At 53.5% G+C, this 13,905-nt stretch overlaps 5 protein-coding genes across 5 annotated transcripts; 2 read left to right on the top strand and 3 right to left on the bottom strand.

Annotated features, from left to right (window-relative positions):
* Window positions 1–86: 86 nt before the first annotated feature.
* A1O7_05045 (uncharacterized protein) lies at window positions 87–1,890 on the bottom strand (the record flags this gene model as incomplete). Its single annotated transcript, XM_007759055.1, has 2 exons — window positions 87–1,647; window positions 1,706–1,890. 2 exons carry the CDS (start codon window positions 1,888–1,890, stop codon window positions 87–89), a joined length of 1,746 nt encoding a protein of 581 aa, XP_007757245.1.
* A 3,277-nt stretch (window positions 1,891–5,167) lies between these two features.
* Window positions 5,168–5,377, top strand: A1O7_05044 (uncharacterized protein; the record flags this gene model as incomplete). Its single annotated transcript, XM_007759054.1, has 1 exon — window positions 5,168–5,377. The coding sequence occupies one exon, from the start codon at window positions 5,168–5,170 to the stop codon at window positions 5,375–5,377; it is 210 nt and encodes a 69-aa protein (XP_007757244.1).
* Window positions 5,378–6,993: 1,616 nt separating this feature from the next.
* A1O7_05043 (uncharacterized protein) lies at window positions 6,994–7,633 on the bottom strand (the record flags this gene model as incomplete). The annotated part of the gene is made up of 2 exons (XM_007759053.1): window positions 6,994–7,179; window positions 7,382–7,633. 2 exons carry the CDS (start codon window positions 7,631–7,633, stop codon window positions 6,994–6,996), a joined length of 438 nt encoding a protein of 145 aa, XP_007757243.1.
* Window positions 7,634–8,328: 695 nt separating this feature from the next.
* Window positions 8,329–9,870, bottom strand: A1O7_05042 (uncharacterized protein; the record flags this gene model as incomplete). Its single annotated transcript, XM_007759052.1, has 3 exons — window positions 8,329–9,409; window positions 9,479–9,635; window positions 9,687–9,870. 3 exons carry the CDS (start codon window positions 9,868–9,870, stop codon window positions 8,329–8,331), a joined length of 1,422 nt encoding a protein of 473 aa, XP_007757242.1.
* A 1,998-nt stretch (window positions 9,871–11,868) lies between these two features.
* Window positions 11,869–13,781, top strand: A1O7_05041 (L-asparaginase; the record flags this gene model as incomplete). Its single annotated transcript, XM_007759051.1, has 4 exons — window positions 11,869–12,135; window positions 12,251–12,437; window positions 12,604–13,516; window positions 13,589–13,781. 4 exons carry the CDS (start codon window positions 11,869–11,871, stop codon window positions 13,779–13,781), a joined length of 1,560 nt encoding a protein of 519 aa, XP_007757241.1.
* Between the last annotated feature and the right edge of the window lie 124 nt (window positions 13,782–13,905).

The raw sequence follows: 13,905 nt of genomic DNA, 5'->3' as shown, positions 1-13,905 counted from the left end.
GACAGTTGAACAGCGTAAGCAATGTCACCAACTCCGTCATAAACATTCGTAACTATCGTATGCTTCCCGACCCTGGATGGATTGTGTCAAGCCTGGAGTCGAGTAGGACTGGATCGAGAAATCCAAATATATTTGGCTGCATTGCCACCACGGCCAAGCCTGTACACCATCGGCGGAATGGCAGATGCGCTTGCGGCGTCGCCCTTCAAGATCGACTTGAGATGCATCTTGGCTCGATTGGTGAATGCGTGTTCGGGTCCGAACGCGTCTCGACAAACATCCACCACATGTTGCATTGTCTCGACGGCCTCGTCCTTCCGGCCCAGTTTGTGCGATATCTCCGCCATCCCTCTCAGACACCGCACGTAGATCTCACGCTCTTCTGGGCGAGGTAAGGTCTGCGAACGTTCTAATGACGCTTTGATAGCCTGGAGTGCCTGAGTATATTGGCCCATGTAAAAATATGCCTCGGAAGTGGATCGCAATGCGTAGCAAACGTCGTAGCATTGTTTGTTGACCGTCGTCTCAAAAGCGTCGACAAGTTGTTGAAATCGCACCGCGGCCTCCGCAAATCGTTCCCGGTTCAGCAGACCGCTCGCAAATGTCTGCAAAAGAGCGATCGTTTCTGGATGAAAGTATCCGATGCTGTCTTGGAAGAAGTCAAGCAGCCTGCGTAACGTGGATTCGGCGAGCCAGGCTCGGGAAGCAGTTGCACTGTGCATGGTTGTAGCAACCAGGTATATAGGGTGCTCTTCGGACTCGAAGACGGCTTTGGCCATATCGGCCAGATGTTGCAGAAGCATCAGTAATGGTTCTTCATATCCCGTCCCGTCGTGGCGAATGATGAGGTCGAAAACGTAGATCATGAAGCCGACGTGATCATCTTTGAGTAGACCCTCGATTAGCGCGAACGCTTTGTAGAAATTGTCGAAAGCTCGATCCCGCTGACCATTCCACAGAAAGGAGAAGCCATGGTACATGGAATAGTAGAATCGGTCGGCGAGCGCATCATCTGACGTGGCGGTCCACGTGCCCGTGGTGTTCCGGATCGAGAGATTCCGTGCTGTGAATAAATTCATAAAGTGGTTCTGCATATTCTGGAAGATGACATCTAGACATCGTTGATCCTCGGCCGACACTTGAGCCTGAACTACGGTCGACTCGACAGAAAGTGTTCGGAATGGAGGCATTGGCGGAAGATCGGGTATATTTAGCACCTGTTGCAGAATAGCTAGACGTTCGGCGGCGAAGTCGGAGGCCCTCAGTCTCAACGATATAGCCGGCTTATCTCGGTCGTCCATCTCCATTGGACTCCTGGTCATCTCAAAATCGTCGGCGTCGTGGGTAGCGTGGAGCGTGTCGTCGTTGGATGATAGAGGTGTCTTCACGTCGGCATCATCGGGTGACGATAATTCACCCGAGAGTGCCCGTTGGGACTCCAGTAGACTTGAGGGATCTTTGATTCCTTTGCGGTTGAAGTAATGTAAAGCGTCGGCGAGAGTTACCTGCCTTCCTCTGACCAAGAACACCTTGTCCTTGTCATCCCCCTTCTGCTGCAGACCTTGACGAACCAGATCAAGCATTTCATGCTCTTTCTTTTTCTTGTCCAGGCCCCATGTGTGAAGTCTGCTTTTATACATCCGTTCTCTGACGGAGAGGATTTATTAGTGACCAAGTCGAATCTGAGCGACAACAAAATACATACGTTGGGCCAAAGTCATATTCGCGTTTCAGGTACTCCGCCACGTCTTTGAGCGTCCGGCCCTCTTCGAAGTATAACTGGGTGATCAGTGGTCGGTGCCTCCGCCACTCCTCCGAAGTATACGAATTCGACGAACGCTTCGACAGCTGCTTTTTCCGATCGACGGGCGAGCTGTCGGCAGAATCCATGGCGAAAAATAAACAAACCGTTGTCCGGTGCCACGTTGCGATCTATCACTTCATTATATTCAACAAGTCATCGATATGGCATTTCGTGATGATAGGGATGTCTCCGGCGGACTGCTTTCCACCTAGGTGAGCGACTAGATACGCGTGGATGGGGCTGTGCGCACCCGGCCGGTGGTTGGCGGAGATTCGGAACCCGCTTGAAAAAGACCACTGGGAGGCGTCGGTAATTGAATGGTTAAAGATGTTGCTGAGCTTGTGAGAGGCGACTCGGCTGAAGTGCGCGGTCGAGAGAGCTGTTGAAGGTGGCGGTTGAGTTATGTAAAGTAAAGTCAAACGCAAGAGCCTAAGTGAACTAGTTTGAAGGCCTGCTTGGTGTCCGTACTTGTTGCCCGGTACATCGCCAGCTTCCTTGGCTCCGAGACGGGGCTTAGTCTTCGTCTTCGGCGGCTGGGCCGGGGGTCGAGGCTTCTTGACCCGTCAATGTTCCCGAAGGACTGGAGTGCAGGGAATAAACGCAGATCAGAGAGTGGAATAATCAGGTGGTAACGGCGATTATTTGATAGAAGACAGTGGGCTCAGACCGGGGTCAGGTCTGCCTGCACAAAAGGTCAGCGGTTAGTGGCAGGCCCAGCAAAGTACTACTCGTCTCGAGGCGGGTGTGCCTGATGCTGGCAGCAACAGATTCAGTCGAGTCATGTACTCGTCTTGCTCGTAAGCAACCAATAGGCTGCGGTATTGTGCGCTTCGATGCGAAAGGAAAAACGAAGGCCGGGGCAGAGGGTGGCTTGAGGGGTGTTCGCGGGTCCCCGGGGAGTTCCTCACATCCGGTGCTCACAGCCAGATACCCAGAAGGTTTTACCGGTTGATCATGCGAAGGAAGTACTGGGAGTGAGGGTGTTCCCAGTTGACATTAATTATTGGTATTGTCGTTAGTGGCCAACAGCTGGCTACGGCCTTTCCACGATGGCGGTGGCAACGGCGACTGGAAGCTACCATAATAGCAGCGTACTACAAAAGTACCTCCAGCTGCTCTAGTTCTATCCCCAAGTGTGCGTCAGAGATCAACGCTCGATTCGCCGCTTCTGTCTTTAATCATTGCGCATGCGGCAGGTGGTCAGGTCAACCCTTGACTACCTGGTAACTGGACCATGCACGGCAGGCATATCAGGCATACGGAGTACCTGACTTCATCCTCGCGCGTGCTTCCGCTGCCCTGACCACAATGTTGCTGCCATCAATGATTTCGCCGCTGTGACCGATAATGTCACATCGACCATCATAGGAAACGATGCTCTTTCCCAAGATGGTCGTGTTCGTTTAGAAGACTACGGTAACCCTCCCAGCGGCCTTCCGATCCCCTGCCGAGTCAGGCGGTCCTAGAGCTTACCGCGGAAAAGCTCCATATCGCATCGACCCCTGCGCTTTCCATTTTGTGGCTCTGGCCCCAAAGTTCAGGTTACACTCGCCCGCTCATCTGTGCCCCGACCGCCTGAGAACAGCAAAGCCGTAGGGCTTAGGCCCTGCAATGTGGCCTCCGAATGCATCCCTTATCTTATACGTACGTCCCTGTCAGAGCTCATGGATGGACGTGCCACCGCAGGGGGGCCCTTCTCTATAGGCATCCCTTGCCATGCGCATTGAATCACTAGAATGCCGGCATGGTGACCGATCAGACTCAAGACAAGCACAGGAACAAGCCAAACCCGCCATCGGGCTGTAAGTATCATTTCTAGCCCAGGCCTCTTCCTCTCAGTCTCAACGCGTGTCTAGACTACTACACCCCAGAGTCTAGAATAATTGGTACCTGTGTAAAGTTTGACGTGCCCACGTTTCCTAGGTTCGGGCGGGACAGAAGAACAAAAGCTTGAGTACCAGGCAGCTTCTTCGCATCCCCCCTGCTTATTCCGACTTTTCCGAAGACTGGGCCCTGCCAAATTATGCATCGCTGTGCTTTGAAGAAATTTGGTTGATGGTCAGGGGACCATGCTGGAGGATGATGGCGTGATGAGCAGAGGGAGATTTATTTCCGGCTTTGGCAAAGGATGAGTACACATTCGAGACAGTACCCGTACGTACCCTTTCGACCATGTCCTACGATATGCTGAGGGAGACGATGATGTACCGCTGCTCCACCGCCAGGACCTCGGAACGGCTCCCCTGAAAAAGGCAACTTCCCCGGAATTTGTTGCGAAATCTCTTCTGCTTCAGGTCCATTTCATTTTGCAGATCAACGATGATGAAACCTCTTCCTGTGAAACGTCGCGCCACCAGAAATGCTGCCTCAACGTCGATTGTGCACAGACTGTACATGGAAGCTTCACCCCACATTCCAAATTGACGCCCTCTTTCGTGTCCAGAAGGTCCACTCTCTCCTGTTGGCAACCTCTTTTGAAGCTGGCTGGCGCTGGACTTGCGTCGCATTGTGACTTGGGGCTATTGTAACCCCAGCAGTCGCAAATTTTTCTGAAACATGAAGTTATCAAGCACGAAGCATGTCGACTCGACTTCCAGCCATGCGAGTGGGAAGAGGAGGTGACTGAGTCTTTCCACCGTGACTGCAGCCTCCATCGGCGGACGAAGGGGTCTCATACGGACCGAGGGGAGAGTCGTGCGTGATAACTGTTCACTCCACCCACTTCAGGCCACCCAATCTAGGAATTTTCCAGTCCTGTGAATCGGGTTGTCCGACCATGCAGGCCACCGTTCGAAGTCCTAATTTCTCTCCGTGGTTTGTTTGCAAGCATCGAATATGTTGAAAGAGGCCGGTGATGCGTGAGGAAGGCCGATTTTTTAGGACGGCTCGTCTGTTTTATCATTCTTTGAACTACTAATTTCTGAGCATTGTTACCTCAAAAGTTCTCGAGACTTGGAGTATTCCGGACACGAAACCTCGGACCGTGACATCCTCGTTTTTGGGTGATAATTAAATTCCGATATGTCTGCGAACCCACCGCTTCTATCTTGTCTGTCCGACCGGACCATCCACATAACCACTTACAGTTCGACTGCGAAAGCGGCGGATCACCCATCATTTTGAGGCCAGTGGACGTGGTTCCTGAAAGAGCAGTGGGGTTTAACCCGATCTCCACTACAGACAACTTCCCAGTGTACCTGAACGGAGATGCAGATATCAAATCTCGCCGGGAAACCATAGCTAGTGGGCCGCTTGGTCTCGTCAAGAAGGGCAGCACCGAGTGTCGGATAGTCCACTTCGGCGCCAGCGGTACTCAGCTCATGCATCGTACTCAGAAACCTCATGCATCGTACTCAGAACCTCATGCATCGTACTCAGAACCTCGACTATGGCGTGGTATTGAAGGGAACGGCTGAGATGGAATTCGACAACGGCCCTGTGACCATCCTGAAGCGTGGGTTTTTGCAGTCCAGCGAGACGCCAGCCATGAGTGGCGGATACCAACCAAGACTGAACGGGGGAGAATGCTTTTCGTTCTACAAGATTGCCAGCCAGTTGTGGTTGGTGGGGTGAGGTATCAAGAAGACCTTCTAGAAAGAAGCAAAGAGATACCTACATGTAGCAATGACAAGTAAGTGAGCCTTCAGGATGGCACTCGGTTGATTTTCCGCAATCTGCCCCTCTCAAATCACGTGCTGATGTCTACATCGGCACGTCTCGGCTGGAATGGAGGAGGTCAACGTCCTTGGTTTCGAGCAGATGAAGGCGATCTCCATTCCACTGGCACATCGTCGTCTACTGGCCCTGCGGAGCAAATCAAGCACCGAGCCGTGCTGCAACCACATTCCCGAATCACTCACTCCTCGTCCGTACTGCTTCTCGTATCAGAGGACCGAGACGCTCATTAAACAAGATACGGAGGATGTATCACTCCATCTTGCGATGCATCCGCAGCGGGTAGTTGAGCTGGACCTGTCGGAACCCGAATCATGGGATTTCTTACGCCCCTTTCCACGTTCCGGAAATGCTAGACATCTTCCGACGCTGCCAGCTCATGGATTTATCCTATTTGCAACCCAAACTTGCTGACCTCGACTTGTGCGACTTACGATATGCTTCGGCAACGGTAAGTCCGCCGTCGTACGCATCCGTTGCGCCGGTTGCGGCATCAATGCAGTTCGGCAGCAGCCAGTAAGAGTCTGTAGAGTTCCCTGAGGAGCTGCGCCTGTTGCCCGCCCATCGCTCATCGGGAGGGAAGGACAAATAATATGGCACCTCAGAGCCAAGTATTCCGTACAGACTAGATTGGAGACCATGGAGGACGGATTCGGGGATGACTAAACAATTCTTTTGAGAACGAGCGAAATAGACAGTCCGACTCAGTGGTTGACTTGTTGGCTCGTGAGCTGGATGGTCCCATTCATGGTGCTCAGCAAACCGTGATCCTGAGTTACTAGTTGCCTATTGTGTGAGATGAGGATGGATGAGTATGTAATGTGAAAGTTGAAATTGAATTGGAAGTTGAAGCTTGAGAATGAATCTAAGGCAAAGATAACTAAAGCCCCACGAAGATGAAAATGAACTTGGATGCTGGCGAGTGCCTGAGATGCCGTAGACGCCACAGCGCACACGACAGACAATGCAGCAGCATATATGGCAGCGCTATCGGTACTGTACGCTGGCTACCAACTGTAGCTAGGCTGATGGATGTAGAGCTTCGGGTCCAGTTGGGATCGGTTCGTACGCTTCCAACCATGTTCTTGAATATGGGATCACAGCCCTAGTAGGGAGTAAATGTACGTGCCCCCTCGGCAGTGACCTCTCCCGCTCCCACCAGCCATCACGCGGCAGCCAGCCTCGGGTGGACCGTCGTCATAAAGCCTTAGCCACCACGACCATTGGCGAACTGTACAAACCTGTGCATGCTGTGCAAGATTGTGCGTACTGCGCTGCTTTGACCTGTCATATCCAGTCCAATCCCGTCCAGTTGTGTCCCAGACCTCAACGCCCATCGCCGACAAAACGGCCGTGCACGCGTGGAGTCGACTGAGATGGCCCGAGGGTCCCAAAGCAGGATGCGTATCGACCGAATCACTCCCCTTGAAATCCATCGGTTCGTCCCCCGCTGCATCCACAGGGGGAGATATTCACTCCTACAATCGACATGCTGCTTCCACCTGGGCTACTGCTCATCCATCATACTCCCCCGGCTTGCGCGTCCGACTCATGAACGCGTCCACGGCACTCGCATACACCTCGGCCTCGTCGCCCTTGTCCCCATTCATGAACGAATGCCATTTCACTTCGCCGCCCTCGGCCATGACGGGGGTGGCGAACGGCGCCCTTTCGGGGCCCAAGTAATCCCACAGTCTCTCCTAGAAAGCACACGAAACATCAGAACTGACGCCAGGTGCAGAGGCAGAGGCAGAGGCAGAGGCAGAGATAGAGGGAAAAAGCGTCGAGCAAAAACCGAAACGCAACACAACAAAACCCAAGATAGAAAGGGCTAACCACCGCGGCGCCACACACACACACACACACACACACACACACACACACACACATGATGAAACATACCAATTGACGCCACAACTTCTCATTCACCTCCTTACTAAGCAGCATCGTGTCCGGATCAAAATAAGGCAACGTGGGCAGGTTATGCGTTTTTTTGGCCTGCATGCTCAGCGTGGTCCACTGCGTGTCGCACCACAGTTGCTTGCGGGGGTCGTGCTTGTGGGTTTCGTGCCGCGCGAAGGGCTTGGTGGGCCGTGAGGCCGAGTTGATGATGTCGGCGGCCGATTTGCGCGTCGTGGTTGATGTGTTGGACATGGTGGGCCAGAATCCGAATCGTGCAAGCGGTGATGTGGTGACAGAAACGTCCGTCTGGCCTGAGTCAGTACTTCGTGTCGGCCGTGATGGTAAGCTATAAGACGATACAAGTACTGTGGTACGTCGGCGGTTTCGGGGGTTGTGCGGCATTTTTCGAGATACGGTGGGGCATCAAGCCAGAACACGCACAATCACTTCACTTTGAGTTTCAGCTCAAGCTTCATTTTCATCTCGGACTTGTATTGACAACCCCGGGGGCGCTGCAGGTGGTACACGCTCGGGAACACATCTCAAAGCTCAAGTCAAGCAGTGGTGGTGAGTACAGGTACAGGTGCAGGATAAGAATATCCTCCCTCAACCCTGAAACAAGCCCACGGCTCAACATGTCGACACAGCTATCATCTCAGCTTCATTTCATCTTCGTATTGCTCATCCTTTGCTATCGAAATCACCTCACAAGGTATTGAATTCCGCCCAGGAATATCCCCCAGGGTAGAGGCCCCCAGCTCATCATCAGCATATCACTTTGTTTCATTTCATTTCGTTCGTCAAATCATTGCTGTGGTTATGCAGCTTGCGAAAAGATCATTCCATTCCTCCTTTCAGGATGCGTTTCCAAGACATATGTGTAAGGGATGTCTGGATACCCAACTGATAGCTGCCAGGGCGAAGCTATAGCCGCACACATACCGCCTTTACAGCCGGCCATCTTGGTGACCATGCTTGCGCTTGTGGCCTCTGCGATGGACACGTACAACCGAAGAGGGACCGTCTGACACAGTGACAGTCACAACTTCCTCGACCAAGACCATATTGATCATGACGCCATTGCTCATGAATGCAGTCGTGGTTGTGTGTTGACTCTTGGATGTGCATGGACTCAGCGTGGTAGCTGGGGGCGAAGTCGACATCGAAGCCGTGGGTCCAGCAGTGGGTACAGCGGGTGTGGACAAGGCCGTGAAATTGGCAGAGGGTACAGGTCTAGCAGCCGGTGCTGTGGCTCCAGGCATAGGTCCCATGGTGGCAGATCCAGTGCCAGCTTGGATCTGGACGTTTCCCGGCAATTGTTGGATGAGATTGATTGGCTCATTCTGCAGAATTTCGGGAATTTCCATCTTACATTGAGTGCCAGCATCAACTTCTTGCAGGTCAAAGATTGGACAGTCGTCCTGGTTGCCGGAGGCCTGCTGAGGAAGATTGCATGCAGGGCTGTCGATCGCGCCCTGAAGGACACCTGCATCCCACGCACACATGAAGTCTCCATGGTAGCCATAGCCTGTCGGGTCACCGTTGGAGAAGGTAAATTGTCCGTCCATCCCAGCGAAGATGTTTGTTTGATAGATAGTTTCATAGAACAATGTTGGCAGACGCACGGGGTATCCATCCGGACACTTGCCATTTTGGACTGCGTTCGGATAGGCGACATGGCTGGTGTGGTCGTCACTGTCGAGATCTTTCCCATTCCAGCAGGACGGGAACATGACCTCAGCACGGATACCATCTGTACACTGGTCGTCAAGGAAAGTCTTGTTTCGCATGTAGTGGTATTGACGTGCGCCCTCAGGCTGTGCACCGTAGTTCAGACAGTTGAAACCGAGAGCCTTTTCCATGAGCTGTGGTTGAGACTTGTCGTTGACATCCCAGTTCGACATTGGCGGGTCTGGGTTAGGACCAAGGAAAGCACGCTTCATGGAATTGCCTGCAACCATGCGGAAGTTCTGTGGGAAAGCCGTGACCGGGTCTTTGAAGACTGGATCGGGCTCGGTGAAGTAGTACCTGCGCGATCAAACTGTCAGTCTGCAGCACGTGGCTTTGATTCCGGAGAGACCTCGGGAGTTATCTTACACAGTGATACCGCCAGATGTGGGAACCATTTCGAAAGTGCTGTTGCCGTGCTGGAAGTACATGCGCGGAGTCCAGTAGACCGAGTGATCTTGCAGGATGGAGCAGCTGGTGCAGTTCGAGGCCAGCAATTCTTCAAGAGTTGGGTCAAGTCCCACATCTGCGACAGCGGTCAGTCTTTTAATTTGACGCAAGTGGTGACAGAACTTACTGGATGCGCCAAAAATAACGTGGAGATGTTGAGATGGGTTGCCGGGGGCGACAATGGGATCAACTCTGCCGTTGCCCAGTTCGCCGTGGCAGAGGTGACGGAAAAAGGCAGTGGCTGGGCCAGCGAAGAAGGGGGACACAAGAAGCATGAGGGAGGTTTTGAGCTTGACGCGTAGTGTCGCCATTGTGAGATCGATTCGCTTTGTGTAAGAGAGTGGCTGCGGATGTGCGATTGACCGTTAAGGATCGAAGAAGTGGTCGATCGGTCGGTGTATCAAGTTTGAAGTGTAAGGAACAAATGTAAGGAGTGGAAGGATAGCGACGGGCGGATCGACAAAAGAGCGTCGAAGGTCGGTCGAACAGCGGACAAGAGATGGTCGGCGTGAACAATAAAAGAGCGCAAACACGAAGATGAGTCGGTAGGTGAGGGATCAACTGGCAAAGTGAGCAAGAGAATGCGGGAGCAGGGAAAGCGCCGTGGTTCACTTACCGCCAAAATGTGGTGATCGCGACCCCAACTTCACTCCTCGAGCCTTCTTTGTCGACCACTGTTCTCTTCACCAGGTCGTCACAATACTCGCAGGCCACCGTGAAGTCCTTGTCGCCTTGGGATCTCCCTGCCGCTGCGCTGCCGCCAAGAAGCCGACCTAGCGCCGCACACAAATAAGGGTACAGCGAATATCGTTCGTCTCGTTCGTCTCAGCTATGTATGCTCTGGGCAGCCAGCTTGCCAGTTCTCTGAGGGTATGTGTTCGCAGCCAAACTGCGACAAACTACCTCGTGGGAAGTTGAATGAGCGGACGTTGTTCTGGAGCACACAACAGGAGGTGACAAGAATAAATCCACAAAGAAATGAGCGTAGCATCGCACCTAAGGACCAGATGCTCAACAAAGGCTGCTTCACCAACCTCATCTACTCCTCTTACAGGCGTGGTGATCCATTTGCACCTGACCTCAACTGCTTTGTGCCCGCTGCTTGGAAATCCAGCGTCGGGGATCCATCGCCGGTGCAGAACCATGGATTGAAATCCAGCTGAAATCTCAATTCCTGCTGGTTGCCTTGCTCCTCTCTGCGCAATGGGACTGCAAGATGCAATGCACAGGAAGAAGTTCTGCGCCTCACGCGTCGCTTGCCTTTAGTTCCTTTGTTGTTGCACGTGTGCCATGCCATGTCTTTGTCATCGTTAGTGCAAGATGCCGCACGCTAATCTCCGCCAGTGTACAGTTTCGGAAATGAACAAACAGATGCGATTGGAAAGGGCCCTTCTGAGCAAAGTTCCAGAGTCAGGCAGGATACCTGCTTTGACATGTCACGGGCCGCGGCCATGTTGCTAGAAGGTGATAAATCCAACCATCCCTTGCGTCACCAATGAGCGAGGTTCGCTTATGGCCACAGTGGCCCTCGTGTTCTCAATCAACGTGGGCACCCAGCAAAGATCAATTCAGCCAGGATGTGGGCGAGAGCCGACGGAATCTGCGGGAAAACCGCAACATGGACCTCTGGACTGGGAAGAGCACATTTCCATGGGGGAAGAGAAAAGGAAGTCATCGAGAACACCTAAAATGACTTGAAAGGCATCTTCGGCTCGACTTGGCACACTAAGATAGCCGACGCCCGCGGTAACCGTTATTCCCTGCAATCGGGGTTTCCAGGCGTGCCCTGAATGGAAAGTTCTGGCTTGTGCTACTGAAGCTGTTGCAAGAAGTCGAAACGAGAGCGCAATTCCAGCAAGGGATGAAGGACTTGTACCACAGTAGCACTCCAAGTCTTCTAGAAGTGGCCAGCCAATTGAAAGCCTCTCCGGGAAGCTGCTTCTGGCGTGCCGAAGTACCTCGCCAAAAACCGTTGGTACGCGAGTCACAGACACGTTTGCCCCTGTGAGCCCTACCAGGGGCTCGGAGTAACGCGCATCGAATGGTTTGCCCAGCGAAGCAAAAAATCTCTTCACTGGTCGGGGTCGTGATATATTAAACTTTTGGTAAGATTTAGCACAGCCATGAACCGGTCACGACGACTTACGTCAGGGTCGAGCCAGAAGATGGAGATAGATAGGACAGCAGGTCAGTTACCGCTCACCGGATGTGCGTTTCTGACCAGAAACAGACCTGGAGGGCGAGATGGCCCTGACCCGGAGTATGTTGCACGAATCGACTCTTGCAACGCTACTAACCTCGCAGCAGTGATGAGCAATATCTCCACCACTGGTCATATCCCCGAGGCTCGGGTCCTGATCATCATGACGGGAGGTACCATCTGTATGCAGAAATCTCCCAACGGCCTCGTCCCGGCGCGGAACTTCTTGGAGAGATGCATGGCGCCGAGGCCGGAATTCAACGACGGAGAGATCCATGACCCCATGGAAGTGAGGTTGCACGACGGGCCCGACGGCCTGGGCGAATTGCAGAGCTTGCGGACGCCAACGAGCGTATATGGGAAACGGGTCCGGCAAGTCAGGGGCTTTCACCGCTGAGCCAGTATCGTCACTTTGCCCATAGCAGCTGGCTGTGAGAGCGTGACGTCGGCCGTTACCTTGCTGACTTCTCTGTAGATATGCTGTACTTGAGTTCGAGGAACTGCTCGACTCGTCGTCCATCGACAGCCAAGGATGGGCCGAGATTGCGCAAACGATATTCCGAAACTACAAGCTGTTCGACGGATTCGTCGTGCTTCACGGCACGGACAGTCTCGCCTACACCTGTTCGGCTCTGAGCTTCATGTTGCAGAACTTGGGCAAGCCTGTAATACTCACTGGTACGTTGGTCCATAGAACATGTCACCTGCAAGCTGCCCCGTCAGCTGTACCTTCACCCCAAGCTGGCTCCCGCAACGTCAGGAGGCCTCCGGCGTGCTGCTCGTGGGGGACTCTGTAGCACAATGGGGAGCTGTGCATGGCGTTGATTGAGCTAACGGCCAAAAGGTTCCCAGGTGCCGTTCTCAGAACGCAAGAACGATGCTATGGAAAATCTTCTCGACTCCTTGGATATCGCAGGGCACTTCATGATCCCCGAGGTCTGCCTCTGCTTCAACTCCACGCTGTTTCGGGGCAACAGAACAACAAAGGTGTCGGCAAGCGCGTTCGACGCATTTGCGTCCCCCAACTTTCCTCCCTTGGCCAAAATCTCTGCGATCGATACCAACGTGGAATGGAGTTTGGTCACAAGGTCAACGTCCTTGGAGCCATTCAGCGTGCAGGCGAACCTCCAGATTCATTACGTCGCTTGTTTGCGCATTTTTCCAGGTATCAAACCTAGCATGGTGGACTCGGTGCTGAGGACCGAAGGCTTGCAAGGCCTCGTCCTCGAGACGTTTGGTGCTGGGAATGCTCCAAGCGGGCATGATAACAAACTCACTCAGGTCATCACCGAGGCCGTGCAGCGCGGCATCGTGATTGTGAACATCACTCAATGCTTGACCGGGAGTGTCAATCCCCTGTATGCGCCGGGAATGGTTCTTGGGCGTGCAGGAGTCGTCGCTGGCGGTGATATGACGAGCGAAGCTGCGCTGACCAAGCTATCGTATCTGCTGGGATTACCTGGAGCCACACCAGATTCAGTGGCCAAAGGCATGGCAATCTCAATTCGCGGCGAGCTCTCCGAGCACGCGGGTACTATCTTCAGACACCCTACAGGCGAACTTTCGTCGCCTGTTGCCCAGCTCACAGCTATCGCCTATGCGATCGCAAGCGGAGATGTCGAGAAAGTGAAAGACCTGCTTCGCAACGACAGCCAACTCATGAACCGTGCTGACTACTCTGGAAATACGCCGGTCCATCTCGCCGCGACGGGTCCCAGCCTGGCCGTCCTTCGGCACCTTCTATCCCTTGGTGCATCGTAAGTCTGGAGAAGTCCTTGCATTCGAACTTTCCCCCGCCACTTCTCGTACAAGCTGACCGACCTTCACAGGGTACACATCCGAAATCACACTGGATCAGGCAGGACACCACTCTTTCTTGCCGCCAACGCAGGTCTCTTACCGCATGTTTTGCTCTTACGGCAGGCGGGCGGACATCTCCACGCCGAAGAGTTGGAGACGGCTAGACTCCACGCCAGCCAAAGACCAGATGTATGGAAGGCAGCCGGCCTGGAGGCGCTCTAAGTGGCCTGGAGCGGCTGGTGAAGGTGAGGACCTTGGAGCACGGCAATCCCTATCCGTGGCATCTCAACCACAACGCAGCGGTATCGGCACATGGGTTCACCCAGGTGTGCTTTCTGCACCCGTT

Source organism: Cladophialophora yegresii (assembly GCF_000585515.1).
Source record: "Cladophialophora yegresii CBS 114405 chromosome Unknown aczIN-supercont1.3, whole genome shotgun sequence".
Lineage (NCBI taxonomy): Eukaryota > Fungi > Ascomycota > Eurotiomycetes > Chaetothyriales > Herpotrichiellaceae > Cladophialophora > Cladophialophora yegresii.
The sequence above is the reverse complement of the archived record's forward strand: the minus strand, read 5'-3'. Positions and strand labels throughout refer to the sequence as shown.